Source organism: Stegastes partitus, unplaced genomic scaffold (assembly GCF_000690725.1).
Source record: "Stegastes partitus isolate 25-593 unplaced genomic scaffold, Stegastes_partitus-1.0.2 Scaffold1577, whole genome shotgun sequence".
Classification (NCBI taxonomy): Eukaryota; Metazoa; Chordata; class Actinopteri; family Pomacentridae; genus Stegastes; species Stegastes partitus.
This window is the reverse complement of record NW_007579308.1, coordinates 59,967-73,583: the sequence shown is the minus strand read 5'-3', so window position 1 is coordinate 73,583 and position 13,617 is coordinate 59,967. Positions and strand designations below refer to the sequence as shown.

Sequence of the window (13,617 nt, the reverse complement as noted above, 5' to 3'; positions counted from 1 at the left end):
GATGCGAACCGGCGACCTTCTAGCTGAGCTGCGAGGCAACAGTGCTAACCACCGAGCGACCTTGCAGCCCCTGGCATAAACCCATTTTTTAAATGTACATTTGTAGTCACACGGATACATAAAAAATGCTACAACATTGGCAGATATACCTGTGGGATTATGGAACACTGTCCTAGTGCTTCCCAGTTGAAGGTAACTGTAGTTTGCTGGCCTAAAGTCAGTAAGCCTAATAGAAGTCTTTGTCATGAGGCTCCTATGCTGGTTAAACTTTCAAACTCTCTGCTGCCTAAAAACACAAAACTGCTACAGTACTAAAATGTAAGTGGCAGGTACTACTACAGCCAGGTACAATAGTTAATTTAAAATGTATTGTCTAGGGAATTGCCATCAGCTATCAGCAGCTATTAAATATCAAATGACTTTAATTGGATAGGGAGCAAAGAAAATTGATGGGGACGTCCCCACTATTGACCATCAGTGAGGGTTGGAACGTAGACTGTAAATCAACAGTTCACTCTTCATCATGTTGTTGGGTTTGGTTGTGTTACTGTGCTTCTGAGAGCTATGTTGTTGGGGGCAAATATATATCCCCTGGTCGGGTCTTTGAAGGCAAATTGGTCCTAGGGCAGTGGACAACTATGAATTTAAAGGAAATGACTTTACCGTTTGCTCGTACCACCATGAAAATAGATGTTTATCAGTTTGTGAGGTTAATTATGGAATTGTGTGATGGACAAAAAAAAAAAGGACTGCTTGAAAAATAGAGTATTGTGGAGCAGTAAAGGTGTTCTTGGGGGTTTTTTTTTGAAGATGGATTTCAGTAGAAGATTTCAAGCAAATAGGAAACAGTGTGATATGAGATGTATGGGTATGTATCACTTGTTTTTCAGATATAACTTTAAAGTTTGGGGCTTCTTTTCATTTTCTATGATTTATTTTCTCCTTTTTGCCTTTATGGTGTTGTGGCAGGTCTGAAATCAATCAATCAATACATGAATAGCAGGCAGTCACTGCTGGTCAGGCGCGCTGACCCCTGACATCGCAGACTGATGGAGAATCTCTGAAATGCACTGGAATGAACGAATTTGATGATTTGGCCTTTCTGATGATGACAAATAAGACAGGAAATTAAAACTGAAAGGCGCTGCTGAACAGAGCAGCTGCCCATCCGAAAGCAGCACCGTAATCGATCATGTCCTCTGTTTCTGTGACCCCAGCACTCCCTCGCTGTTATCTGCACTGAGTTGAAAAAGTCCCAAACACACAACTCGCGCTGAAGACAATAACCCCGGCTAGAGTTCAGCCACGGGGATTTAATTCACTTTGTCACTAAAGAGGGGTATTTGTCTGTTTCCCTCCTCTCATTTTTATCTCTCCTGCTCCCTTTGTAGTTTGTATCCTCATCGTTCAGCCTCCTCTCTCTCTCTCTCCACAAGCATAAATAACTCGCTGGCAGCAGCGCCTGCAATCCTTTGTGTCCTATCGCAGCCCTGCCTCACTTATGTGCCGCCCTGTAAAAAACGTATTATAGACTGGCATGGTAAAATTACATTAGGGGTTGCAATGATAAATATGTTCCATAAAACTCCGAACATGTCACATAAATGACAGAATTTGTTTAATGCAACAAGAAATATGCTTCGGGTTGTGTTTAAGTTTCACGGCGAGCTAGCTTGGCATGCAGGTAGCAGAGCGGCGTGCATAAAACCGTAATGATGAGTGAGGCTGCTCGAACCCCTCCTTTCTCATGCTCGGTGCCAACCCTGTCGCTAACGCAGCAGCCTTCTGCATTATTTATCCCCACAGCAGTACAACCACTTTTACTGCTGCCACACAGCGGAGAAAGTGCACACCTTGCAACTCAAAGACCTTTTTTCATAAACTCCTCTCTTCTTCTTTCGGTAAGCCCTGAGGATAAAGGAGGCCCCTCTCTCCTCTAACCCTCCTCGATTTTTATCATAAAACGCCTGCTAAATTCCCCCCATAATGGATATTGATTTGTCAAACAATAACACCAGATCACAACGGACAGCTCGTTGCAACAAAAAAAAAACAGCGTAACCTTGAAAGTTGGAGGCAAGAACTGATAAAAACCAGGTTGGCTGGCTGTTATACTTAACATTTCAATTTACTCTTCACTGCTTTTTACTTCATATCCTGCCTGCCAGCAAAAAGCAAATGGGATGAGCGAGAGAAGTACCTGCTTATTCTGTAATGGGAAAATACAAGAGGGTTGACGGGTGGAATGTCATCCAGCGACAAGTGAACACAAGCTCTCAGCGCTTCTCCTTTCCTTTTTTTTAAAAAAATAAAAAAATTGCAGAAAGGACTGTCAGTGTTTCATAACTTCAACCACACAGAAAATAATAGCTAAGTCAGCGCGTGGTGTGCGATGAACAAGTTTGTTCATCCAGCCTCAAACAGACCGTAATATTACAAATGCAAAGCGCTCATCATCTGGTCTTTCTGTTTATCGATTTACAGCAGAAAATGGTCTGCTCGCATCACTGAACCAACTGGATATAATAAAAAAAAAAAAAAAGATGTCTGAACAGCGGCAGATGTGGCGAGGCTCTTTTCTTGAGGTGTTTTGTTGCATCAGTAGTAGTTTATACATAACCACGATGATGCACTTTGGGGGAATTTTGATGGTTCGGACACCACATGGACGGAGAGAGATAAATAAGGGGCCCGGTGGGAATGGGGAAATATAAAGTGAAAGATAACATCCTCTTTCTGGAGCAATAATCTGCCAGTTTTTCTTCAGTTTTTCTTTTTTTTTTTCCCACTTGGCATCATGTCAGCGAGGCGTTTGCAAAGCGGCGATAACAGAATGGGAGAGCAAAGACGGATTCAGAACGACGAGGAGTGAATTTACAGATGCAAAGATTAAATCTGTCAGTGCAATTTTCCTCCATTCTTGCACACGTACTGTATATTTGCATTTCTTTGCGTTACCCAGGAGCGGAGAATGTATAAGAGTCTAATTTGTGGGCGGCTGGTGTTAACAACTGACCTTTCATCGTGACAGGAAAGCACACTAATGTCCGTGTCATCTTTGGCTCGGACTCTGTGGGAGGCAGTGCACGGCAAAACAGGCGAGGTCAAGCCATGTTTGCCGCGCTTCTCTTCCAGACATTCGCGTTCGCAGCTGTGAATGCTAATGAGACGTGTTTTGTTGGTCAAAAGGCATTTTAATTGGCAGCCGAGATGCGCGCGCTCTCTCGCTTTCCAGGTTGGCTCTCAGACCTCTGGCTTGAATAGGAGGTAGAAACTAATGCGGTATATTGGCAGCATCCGAGTTTGACTTTTCTCTGACATTTTATGCAGAACCTTGACTCAATTAAAAATGTTCAAAAAAAGTTAACAGAGCAGACAGAAGCATCGAAACTTTGCTGTTGTTTTCGTCACAACAAGTTGAAGCAGCGTTAATTGTTTTCACATTAATTCCATTCAGCTGCAGGTGAACACTCAGTGGAAACAACACTGACCTTGTCAATTTATTTAATTCTAGTGTCATGTATAAACAAATGATCGCTTAATAACTCAATCAGACACAGGGCAACAGTTTTTAAACACAAAAATCACAAAGCAGCTTTAACAAAAGGAGAGATTAATGAAGTGTAAGTGGGCACCATATAAATGGAGATTTTTTTATTTGACCAACAAGTTTCTTCTGACTAGAAAAGAAGTGACAAAAGATACTAAGACGTGGTGTTAATGATCAGTTTCATTTGACTTGGCTTTATTTGGCACCATGTAAATCAAACTGTTCCTTTAATTACCAACAAGCTCTCTGTGTGTCTCCACGGGGGTTTTGTGGTGATCTCCAGGTCTTTGAGGTTGGAAGTCTTCCTCTACAGATTTTCGATGGGGTTCAGGTCAAAAATCTGTTCTCTGTTAACCCTTTCCTGACCTTTTCGGCTGTATGTTTGAGCTCAGTGTCGAGCTGGAGGCTTCAAGGCTCCCCAAGGACGATGTATTCTACAGACTGCACAATGTTTTCCTCCAGAATCTTAATGTCATCTTATGACACTGTTTACTTTGAAAAGGTTGCCTGGTCTGTTGGCTGAAAAACACCCCCAGAGCTTCAGATTCCCATCACTTGACTGTGAGGATTCTTGGGGTTAAATGCTTGTCCTTCCTTTGTGTCCAAACCTTTTCATCTCATCCAACCGGAGAACTGATGACTAAAAGCTTTCTTCTTAATTACGTCAAGCTTTCGTGCGTCTGAAAAGTGGCGTCCTTCTTGGTCTGCATCCAAGATGTTCGTACCAGGACTGCACAGATTCATCAGGATGGTCTTTGTGCTGATCCTTGGATTCTTCTGGACCTATTTCTCACCAGTGAAGGGGCCACCTTTGGTTTTCTCCTGTACTTTTTTTGAGATTTTTCGTAGTGTGGAACTCCTTGCACTTTCTGATGATGCTTTGCACTGTGGCCACTGGCACTTGAAAACAGCTCTCTTTCAGTGATGAACCCTAATATCAAGCTGACTCAGCGCTTTGGCTGAATCCATGACTTGCAATTTACTAGTAACTGACTAGAGAACTACTGCATCAGCTGTTCTCATTTTATACTATGTTCAATGCTTTACATGGTGGTAGAAATTACCAGGACCTTTCATAATGGCATAGAAGCTGCATTTATAAAATGCTTTAGAAAAAGAAACATAAAATTATAGCACAAGGTCTCACCGTCTTATGTCAGTTGTTTATCTGATTTATAGCCTGAAGAAACCTCTTGGACAAAGAAGGATTCACTATAAATCCAAATTTGGCGGGGGTATGAATAGTTTTGGGCTTAGCTGTATATGTGTACTCGCTCGCTGGCATTGATGAAGTACCAGCTGAACACAGGTTATTATGGCCTTGTTTATTACAGGCAACTTTCTCCTGGGACATGTGCGACAAAACCTCCTCATGCGGACAGTGGTAGTCAATAGTATCTATTTTCACTGGTGCAATTTAAGTGTTAAATGAAAATTGATAGACCTTTTATTTATTTTTTTTCTACCAAAACACATTTTTTAGGCAGAGTAAGGTTCCCTGTGCTGCTTTACATTCCTGGACAGGTTTGAGAACTCATTACCTTCTCCCATCTGACAGCTCTACCTGAGGTGGCAGCTCAGCAGGGAAGTGAGAAAGAGGGGGAGGCGAAGACAGGGTCAGCAGCGAGGCTTTGCAGAATAACAGAACCCCACTGTCAAGGTTTTGTTAGCGTCTTTGTCATCCAGTGGCCGAAGAGGAGCCTCTCTGTCTGACTGAGGTCTAATGGGATCTTGACCCGACCGTGGTCCTGTCTATCAAACTCCATCTGTCTTGACAAAAGGAGTGAGAGAGGGGTGAGCAGCGTCCCCCAGAAAGCAATCCAGAAAAAAAAAAAAGAAGACAGAGGCGAGAGAGATGTTGACAGTAGACATTTGGGAAGCGGCTGTTCTGAAGGAAAATATTCAGTCCAATCTGTGCTTGCGTCACGCACAAATGACTGGGTAATTATGTTTAATGGTACAGGCTCTGCCCAATTAGCCGGGGAGGGTTAAATGGAACAATCTCGGCAGGGTTTGGACAGCTGCGTAAATGAAGTTCATCTGAAGCATCATTAGAAAATGCTTTCATTCAGGAGAAAGTCAAGGTAATGTGGCGAGTGTCAACACACGGCTAATACAACTGAGCTCTGTGCAGTGAAGTTGTGACTCAGCAGACATAAGAAGTGACTGTTTAGTGTTAACCCTCCGATCCCCAAACCGTCTGGTGGGAGTAAAAGACATCATCATAATTACAGGATTTGTACGAGCCAGAAATTGTAAATAGTAAAGAAAAAAAAATGTCACCTTTCCTACTGTCCTTGAATTAAATGTATGATTTCTACTTCCATCAGGGAAATGAACCAAGTCTAAGCTTGAAATTGTAGCATTTCATCAAAATCCCTTTATTCTACATGTCTTATTTATAAATTACCCAAAATTAAACTGTGTGCTCCGACCAGATTCTGTGAAAATACAAAAATTTCTGCAGTCGTTTGCACAGCTAGGTAGATATCAGTCCATCAGTTAACCTTCTGGAGCCCAAATCCAGCTGATGGCTTTGAAAGGTATGTATATTATCCTGTTTTAAATGCCTAAATAAACTATTTATCATAACCAGAAGCTGTGAAAACAGATAAATCGCTAGAAATTAGACAAAAAATAGGCTTTTTCCTCTAATTAGATTCTGTTTTTTTTTTTTTTTTTTTTTAATAAAAAAAATCTTGCACTAGTCGGGGCAACCATGAAGCCATGAGAAACTTTGCTGCAACCAAAAATTCAGGGGGTTTTCAGCTGAACTGCAGTATAAAATAAGAAATAAAAGTGGTAAAATATCTATAGTATGTAGAGTTAATATTTTTTCCAGTATTGGTAACAGCTGTGGGCACTTGCAAAAATGTTGATTCATCATTCTTAAAAATTTTGTAGAAGGAAAAATTAATTAATTTGACATTTTTTAAAAAATATAATAATTGGCATTTTAACTGTGTGATACTGCACAAAAGTCATTTCTGAGTTCTTTCTACTTCTAGCCGTGGCCGTGTTGTTGTCATCGAGGTGCAAGACTGAAAAATGAGCCAACAGTGAGAAAAAATATGACACAAGCAAAAAAATGAAAGTCCTCGAGGTTCAGAAGGTAAACCACCACCATATTGTACAAAAAACGATGTTTCTCTTGTTTTTAAGGTTCTGCGTTTGTGCAGAATAATCCACAGACAAAATCCTGACACATCTTGTACCTGCAAATGAGAAGTGATGCTACTATGAATATTTATTTGCCGTCGGCTTCACTATGCTCCAGCAACCTGTGGTGTGTCATTTATTTTGTGCAGATACATATCTGTCGGAGCACCTCTGTTTCGCAGAGGTGAATGAACCTCTAATGCGGTACTTCATATTCTTCCGATCCGCACCACCTCTGTGGCAGTATGGCATTAGCTAGTCGATCAATCACGTCCCGTAAACCATCCACGAGAGGGCCAGTGTCAATAAAGGAGGAGGAGCATGAAATGAAAAATCCATCTTAAAACACCACAGCTGTGAAAAACCAGCTATTGGACGTGCACTTTGCTTTCTATTTTGTTGTCTTTCTCAGCAATATAAAACATCAGGTCTGGTTTTAGCCCTTCAGAACTGAAGACAAAGTGTTTTGTTCCTGCCTCAGACTTTTTAAACACCCTCTGCAATCAAGGTAGAACATTTTGTGCAGAGGTTAACAGCGGGGCCACAGAACAGTGCAGTCAAAAGTAAGATGGCATTTTTTAGTAAGAGGCATAAATTCAGCTTTTTGTCAACTCTTGGTCTTTATTACTGTATTTATGATCACCACAATCAACACTTCTTTTCCCGTAAGTGCTGAATAATTTGGGGGAAATTAATAATTGTGATTTTTATGACAGATATTCTGATTTCATTTGCAGTTTGTTATTTTAAAGTCAAGCTTTGGTTCAGTATTCACTGTGTTGTGATGCATCATTCCCACAAGAGATTAAAAGTATGACTGTCAGACATGAAATTAAATGGCAAAACCATTGACACGACAGTTTAACCCGGAATCAGCTGTACTGCATAACTACATAAATTGCAGCCTTTGCCATTTGTTTCAAGTCGCAGTTTCAATTTGAAATCAATGTATTGCTTATCCTACTCCCCATCTACAGAAACAACTGGGATCAAAAAAGCCTCCTACTGTGTTGAAATCATGTGAGATGAGAGGGAGACATGGAAAAGTTGCCCACATTTTTGCTCAATAATATAAGAGTTAGTCATTTAAGGATATGGCTTGTTAAAACATTCTCAACTTTCAATCTGCATTCATTTACCCCTCAGCTATCATGGCCTCCACACTGTCTGAGCTTCACAGGAACTCCAATTTCCATTGATAACTATTGTGCCAAGTCTGTCTTTCAGAGCGAGATTGTGAAAGTAACTCACTGTCTTTGACCGCTGCAGCCCTGATTAGTGGTTCTAGAACTCTTCCTATACCCCCTGATTACTGCTGCAGCTTTTGTTTTGGTCACCGATCTTCCTGTATTCTCTTCCATCTTTGCTATGAAGTTTTACAATCAGATTTTTTCAGGTCCTCTACTCATTCTTTTTCTCGTGAAGCCATGATGCGTGCATGCAGACAGACAGCCCAGTATCAGTCCAGTTGGGTTAACTGGAAACCACTCAGATCAGTGATCACAGGTTTTCTAATGTATGTGTCCGTGAGCACAGGTGGGATTAGTTTTGTTGCATTTGTTGCATTGCAACTTTAGAGCCTGTATTTTAAATCTAGTCTTTCTTTGTTTGTGATAGTTCATGAGAAAAAATACTTGACCTGTCAATTTCAAAATAATGCAGTTACTGAGAAGTTATACAATTTTGAATCATTCTGACATCTGAGTGACGTTGCACAGACATGTTTTCACTTCTGTTGTGAACGATAACTGTGTCTGGATAATTTTATGGTCCTTGCATTGGTAATAAAAGAGCTTCCCGTTATTTAGATTCTGCCCACGTTGTGAGGAAGCCCCACTGCGCTAGTTAGCTAAGCAGAGCTGACAGTTAACAAACACTAAAGCGATGTGAGACACTCTTGAGGGGTTGGTGAGATGTTGAAGTCAAGGGGCACATAGTCTGTATAGCTGCTGACGTTACTTATACCACAGCACGTTTGGAGCTTGTTAGCACTCGTCTTAGCTCGGCTCTGAGAGATTCCTCAAGAGTCTTCAAAAGCAGAGTTTCCGGACTGGCGCTACTCCTGTTTTCCGCGTAGACGTACATCTCGTCTGCAGCTTTTCCATGGGCAGCTTGAGAGGCAGAGTCAGGGGACATTAAAACAAAACACATTCTGCATACATTTACACCTTTCTCTAAAATGCATAATTTACATTAGGTATCAGGGAATGCACTCAGTTGTCTGTTTGTTTGGTGAGCTGCACAATAATAGAATTTATTACAGTGTTTTCGTCGAGAGGTGTTGATTATTTAACAGTTTCTGAGGCTGCAGGCCGTGGTGCTGCTTTATGAATTATATTAAAAAGAGGTGTTTGTAATGGTTAGTCTGTATATTATATTGATATAAACATGGTGGGCGAAATATTAGAAACACTTCAACTTAAAAGCACCGCAATCCTCCAAAATTATCCCAGAATGCACCTCTTGTAAACGGTTCCAACACAAACACTGAACATTTACAGTGGTGTGTTGTGTACGCTGCTTGTTAATCGCAGGTGTAAGTGATTTTACAGTGAACACACTGAGACAGAGATCGTACATCACAAACTGGAATCTGCAAGAACATCATATTGATGATTAAATTTCCATTTTGTCGTCGGGGGGTCCAGAGAGCTTTGTTGCTCTTGATTTGTTTTCCATCAGTCATATCCTTTCAATCAGTCACTGCAGCGTCGAAGTGGATGGCTGTTATGGTGATTACTATGCATGAATGGAGACCTCACAACTACAGTCTCATTTACATGTTTGCTTGTGTTACACTAACACACACACACCATTTGCAAACAAGCTGCAGTTTTAAGTGGATCTATTATTCATCGATGCCTCGGAGCCGTTCGATGGCTCTTGCTGAGGTGTTGGAAGACGCCGTTGTCCACGTACGGTACATCTAATTGGAGTGGAATACTGGCTTGTTAGCACAAATGAAAGCAATGGAGGGTTTATGCTGAAGTCCAGCCCGGATGCTCTCTGCTTTTAAGTGATTACATGGGAAATTGCCCCTGGTTTTCTTAAACTTGTTGCATGTTTCAGAGAGCGCTACAGCTGTGCACAATCCTCCAGCAGAAAGAAATGTAGATAATGTGAGAATGAAAGAAGGTGTCCCTCTGGCAGCCTGCACTTATTGCCAAGCCTGTCCTTCACGGAGAAAAGCACTCAACAACAACAACACCTGTAGCTGTCAGGGCTGTGTGTGTGTGTTTGTGCATGTGTGTGCATAGTCCCACTGCAAATGCAACACACACACACGAATGATTTGACACCCAGCTGACGCTGTTTAGGTCAAAACTCACGCTAGATGTAGATGGCTAATATATTCACAAGGGTTTCTGACACTATGTGGAAAAGAGCACCTCATATTGATTTAAAATGAGAACACTTTTAATTGTAGAGTTGCCATCTGTGAATGAAAGCATGTGGGAGGAACACTAGTTGTTGGCTGTCCCTGCAGAATAGCATCAATCTGGATTTCAGAAATTGCTAGTATCACGAACAGCTCTGCACAAACGTGTCCAAAACTAACAAATGTAAGTTAACCCTGGTAACACAATGCTGCAGTCCTCGTAATCATGTGGCTTACTTGTCACAAAAATGCAACTCCAGCTGCCAGCTCCTATTAGTGCATGCTCTGAATTGCACTCTTATTATTTACTGAGTTCCGCTTCATGTTTTTTGCATCTACATGTCTGTAAGTTGTAAATTTCATCATCTACCCAAGTCCAGGGTCCACGTAGCTTGTTTTGAGATGAGACGTGTTTAAGTCGTCACTGCTGGATATGTTTGATATTCGCTTAACTGTTGTAGGAGGAATCAAGCTGCGTGCACATATGATGTCTACCAAGAACTGGCCTTAAATTGTACTTCTTCTCTTTGAAGTGCAGACATCATATATATGACATAGAAGCCATTACAACATATTTGTTTCAGTGTACTGACTCTCCACTGAGGATAAACAAAGACAAATCTGCTTAGAAATCGTGTTAAAAAAAGTTGTTTCTTCTAATCTCACACCTCAGCAATGATTATTTGCAATCAGTTTTTTTCCTCTATCAAAAATAATTCAGGCCCTTGTTGTCTTCGCTTTCATGGTTTATATATTTTTTTGTAAAAAACAATAACTGCTGGAAGCTCACTTTTTATGGTGCGAATTTACCAAACTGTAAACAATATTAGTGTTCTGTCAAAGCCATTATGGAAGCCATCAGGGGTATATTTATCTAAAAAAGAAAAGGAGAGAAAAACACAGGGCTTTATCTGTTTTGCTTTACAAATTCAGTACTTATTTTGGCATCAACGAGGCAGAGGATCTCCAGTAAACGTGGTTCATACATCACCCTGTCCTTTGCTGTTCTTATACATTGCATGCTGCGTTCAGACATGTGTAAATAGAGACAAACAACACGTGCAGTTTTGACGTTACAGTGCTTCGTTTTCATTAAAGCAGCCTCAGAACATGTACAGTTCCGGCAACATGCGAACTGGCATTTCAGAGTCGCCTGGCTTACTCCAAAGACTATGGGAATAATATAAAGCGTGCCCAGCTGAGATGTGTTGTGACAGTCCCATAACTGAGTGCATAATAGGAGTCAGAACATCAATGGAAAAGGGGAACTGAACCTAATGAAACCTGGCAAAGTGAGAAATCTAATTGTTGCTCGTTATTACACCGTAAATGACCGGTTTAATTTTTAAATTGATGCCCTTATCTATAAAAGACACACCCTGGTCGTAAACGAGCACCATCGACATGCAGTCAAAGGTATCTACGGTGAAGTGTGTAATGCATAGCCAGACACTGTGGGGGACGGACCAGGTTGGGTTGTGTTTACAGAAAAACGGCGTACATTGTTTACTGTTAAAATCGATCGACCCTGTGTCTCTGAAGTCACTGCTAATGCGCTACATGCGTAAACTGCACGTACTCTCAATTTATTGAAGCACCCGTTGTTTCTGCTGCTGTGTGATGCTGCAGGTTTATATTAGTCGAAGGCAGAAATCTGTGTGCCAGTAAATCAGACTTCTGACTCAGTGACACCTTTCTGTGATCTTATTAGTTATTGTCTGTAGGTTAACAGCACAGAGAAAATGTGTGAAATAACAGTTCAGCTTTCCATCTTTAATATCCTTACATGTTTTAGCTTTTAAATAATGGCAAATAGCTGTACAGTAATTCTATTTCTTGCTGATTTGAATACAGTAGAACAATGTAATTTCACCATCACACATTGTAAAATAAGTTTGTTTTACAGTCAGCATCTAAATTAATATATTTTTCAGTGACTTTTCTAGTTGTTGTCTGCAATTTAACAAAATGGGGGAAATATGTCAAATAAAAAACATCATTTGCCATTTTTCAGTCCTTATTATACACATTTTTTTCTTTCAAACAATGGAAAATATCTGTAAAATAATGACATATTTTGCTGAATTAAGTACAGTAAAGTAAAAACACTTTAATTTCACTGTCAAACACTGGCATTGTTTTTTTTAATGTTTTTATTGCTTGCATGTAAATTAAATCCCTTTTCTGTGATCTTGCTAGTACTAGTTGTCTGTAATTTAACAAAACAAGGTAAATCTGTAAAAAAAAAAAAAAACACAAATAAAAAATACATTGAAAACAAAATTATTCATCAGTTATCCTTAATACAGATAATTTTTAATTCAAATAATGGCGAGTATTTCTAATATAAGGATGTATTGTGCTGAATTGGATACAGTAGACAGAAAAAATACTTTTAATGTGAATGTTATTGCAGTTTTGGCCTAATTCTTACTGTTTATTGTGTAAATTAATACTTTTTTCAGTGATTTCAGTGATACAAATTATTGTCTGTAATTTCACAACACAGGGGGAAAATGACAGTTACAAACTATTGAAAAGCTTCTTCTTTTTTTTTAAAATAAAGACACAAGCAGGTTATTGAACTTGCTGAAATTGTCATTAAGGACCAATCTCTGGGCAGAGATGAAAACAGAAGCTTCACTTGCTGCAAAAAGCAACTTTATTATCTGTAATATAAGCTGTCCCTGTCTTGTAATGAGCAGCAACATATTCTTCCGTCCTTCTGATGGTTCACATTCAGTTCCTCACTGTTAAATTAGTTCTTTGGACCAAAAGTTGCTGACTTCTAAATATTTGGGCCCTTCAGGACATATAGGACTTAGTCAAAGAGAGACAGATATGTTGATAGAGTTCACAAAAGAAAAACATATTTAGCATATTTTCTACTGTATATTGATAAAAGTCAGATTTGCATTTTCTTGGTATTGTGGGGAATACGGCCGCCGTGAAGAATGCATTGTTACGCCCTAATCTGCAGTGTTATTTTTACAGTTTTGAGTCTGTGCATCAGGACTCATCACTGATCAACCCTCTCTGTCTGCTCTCAGGTGTTCACCAGATACGGAAAGTGCTACATGTTCAACGCCGCCGAGGAGGGAAAGACGCTCCGCACCACCATGAAGGGAGGGACGGGGAACGGCCTGGAGATCATGCTGGACATCCAGCAGGACGAGTACCTGCCGGTGTGGGGGGACACAGGTAGGCCTGGACACCAGCTCACCTTTCCTGCTGACTCTGAACACACCACAGAGGGTCTACAGAGTCCTTCTGCACCTAAATCACAATGCTGTCTTCCAAACCTTTTCTTCTGGTCTCAAGAGGGACCCAAAGAACCTAAAAAGAACAAAAAAAGGCCCTCCTTCAATTATACTCGCTTTTCTCTCATCATATCTTGGGCTGCCTTCAAGTGGAACTCATTTTCAACAGGTGCTTTAAGTCACGGGATCACCTTTGCCAGATGGCTGACCAAAAGAAAGCTAAAAAAGCAGACGTTGCCTTGTTTTTTTCTTTTCAGAAATAGCTAAGT

At 40.4% G+C, this 13,617-nt stretch overlaps 1 protein-coding gene across 1 annotated transcript in view; it reads left to right on the top strand.

The window, feature by feature from the left end:
• Positions 1-13,138: 13,138 nt before the first annotated feature.
• LOC103371392 (acid-sensing ion channel 2) overlaps positions 13,139-13,617 on the top strand; it is a gene marked incomplete at its 5' end in the record, with an annotated part of 39,028 nt that continues 38,549 nt past the window's right edge. The window contains one exon of the mRNA XM_008300704.1: positions 13,139-13,289. Within this exon, the coding sequence (XP_008298926.1) occupies positions 13,139-13,289 (151 nt within the window). The remainder of the gene's footprint in view (positions 13,290-13,617) is intronic.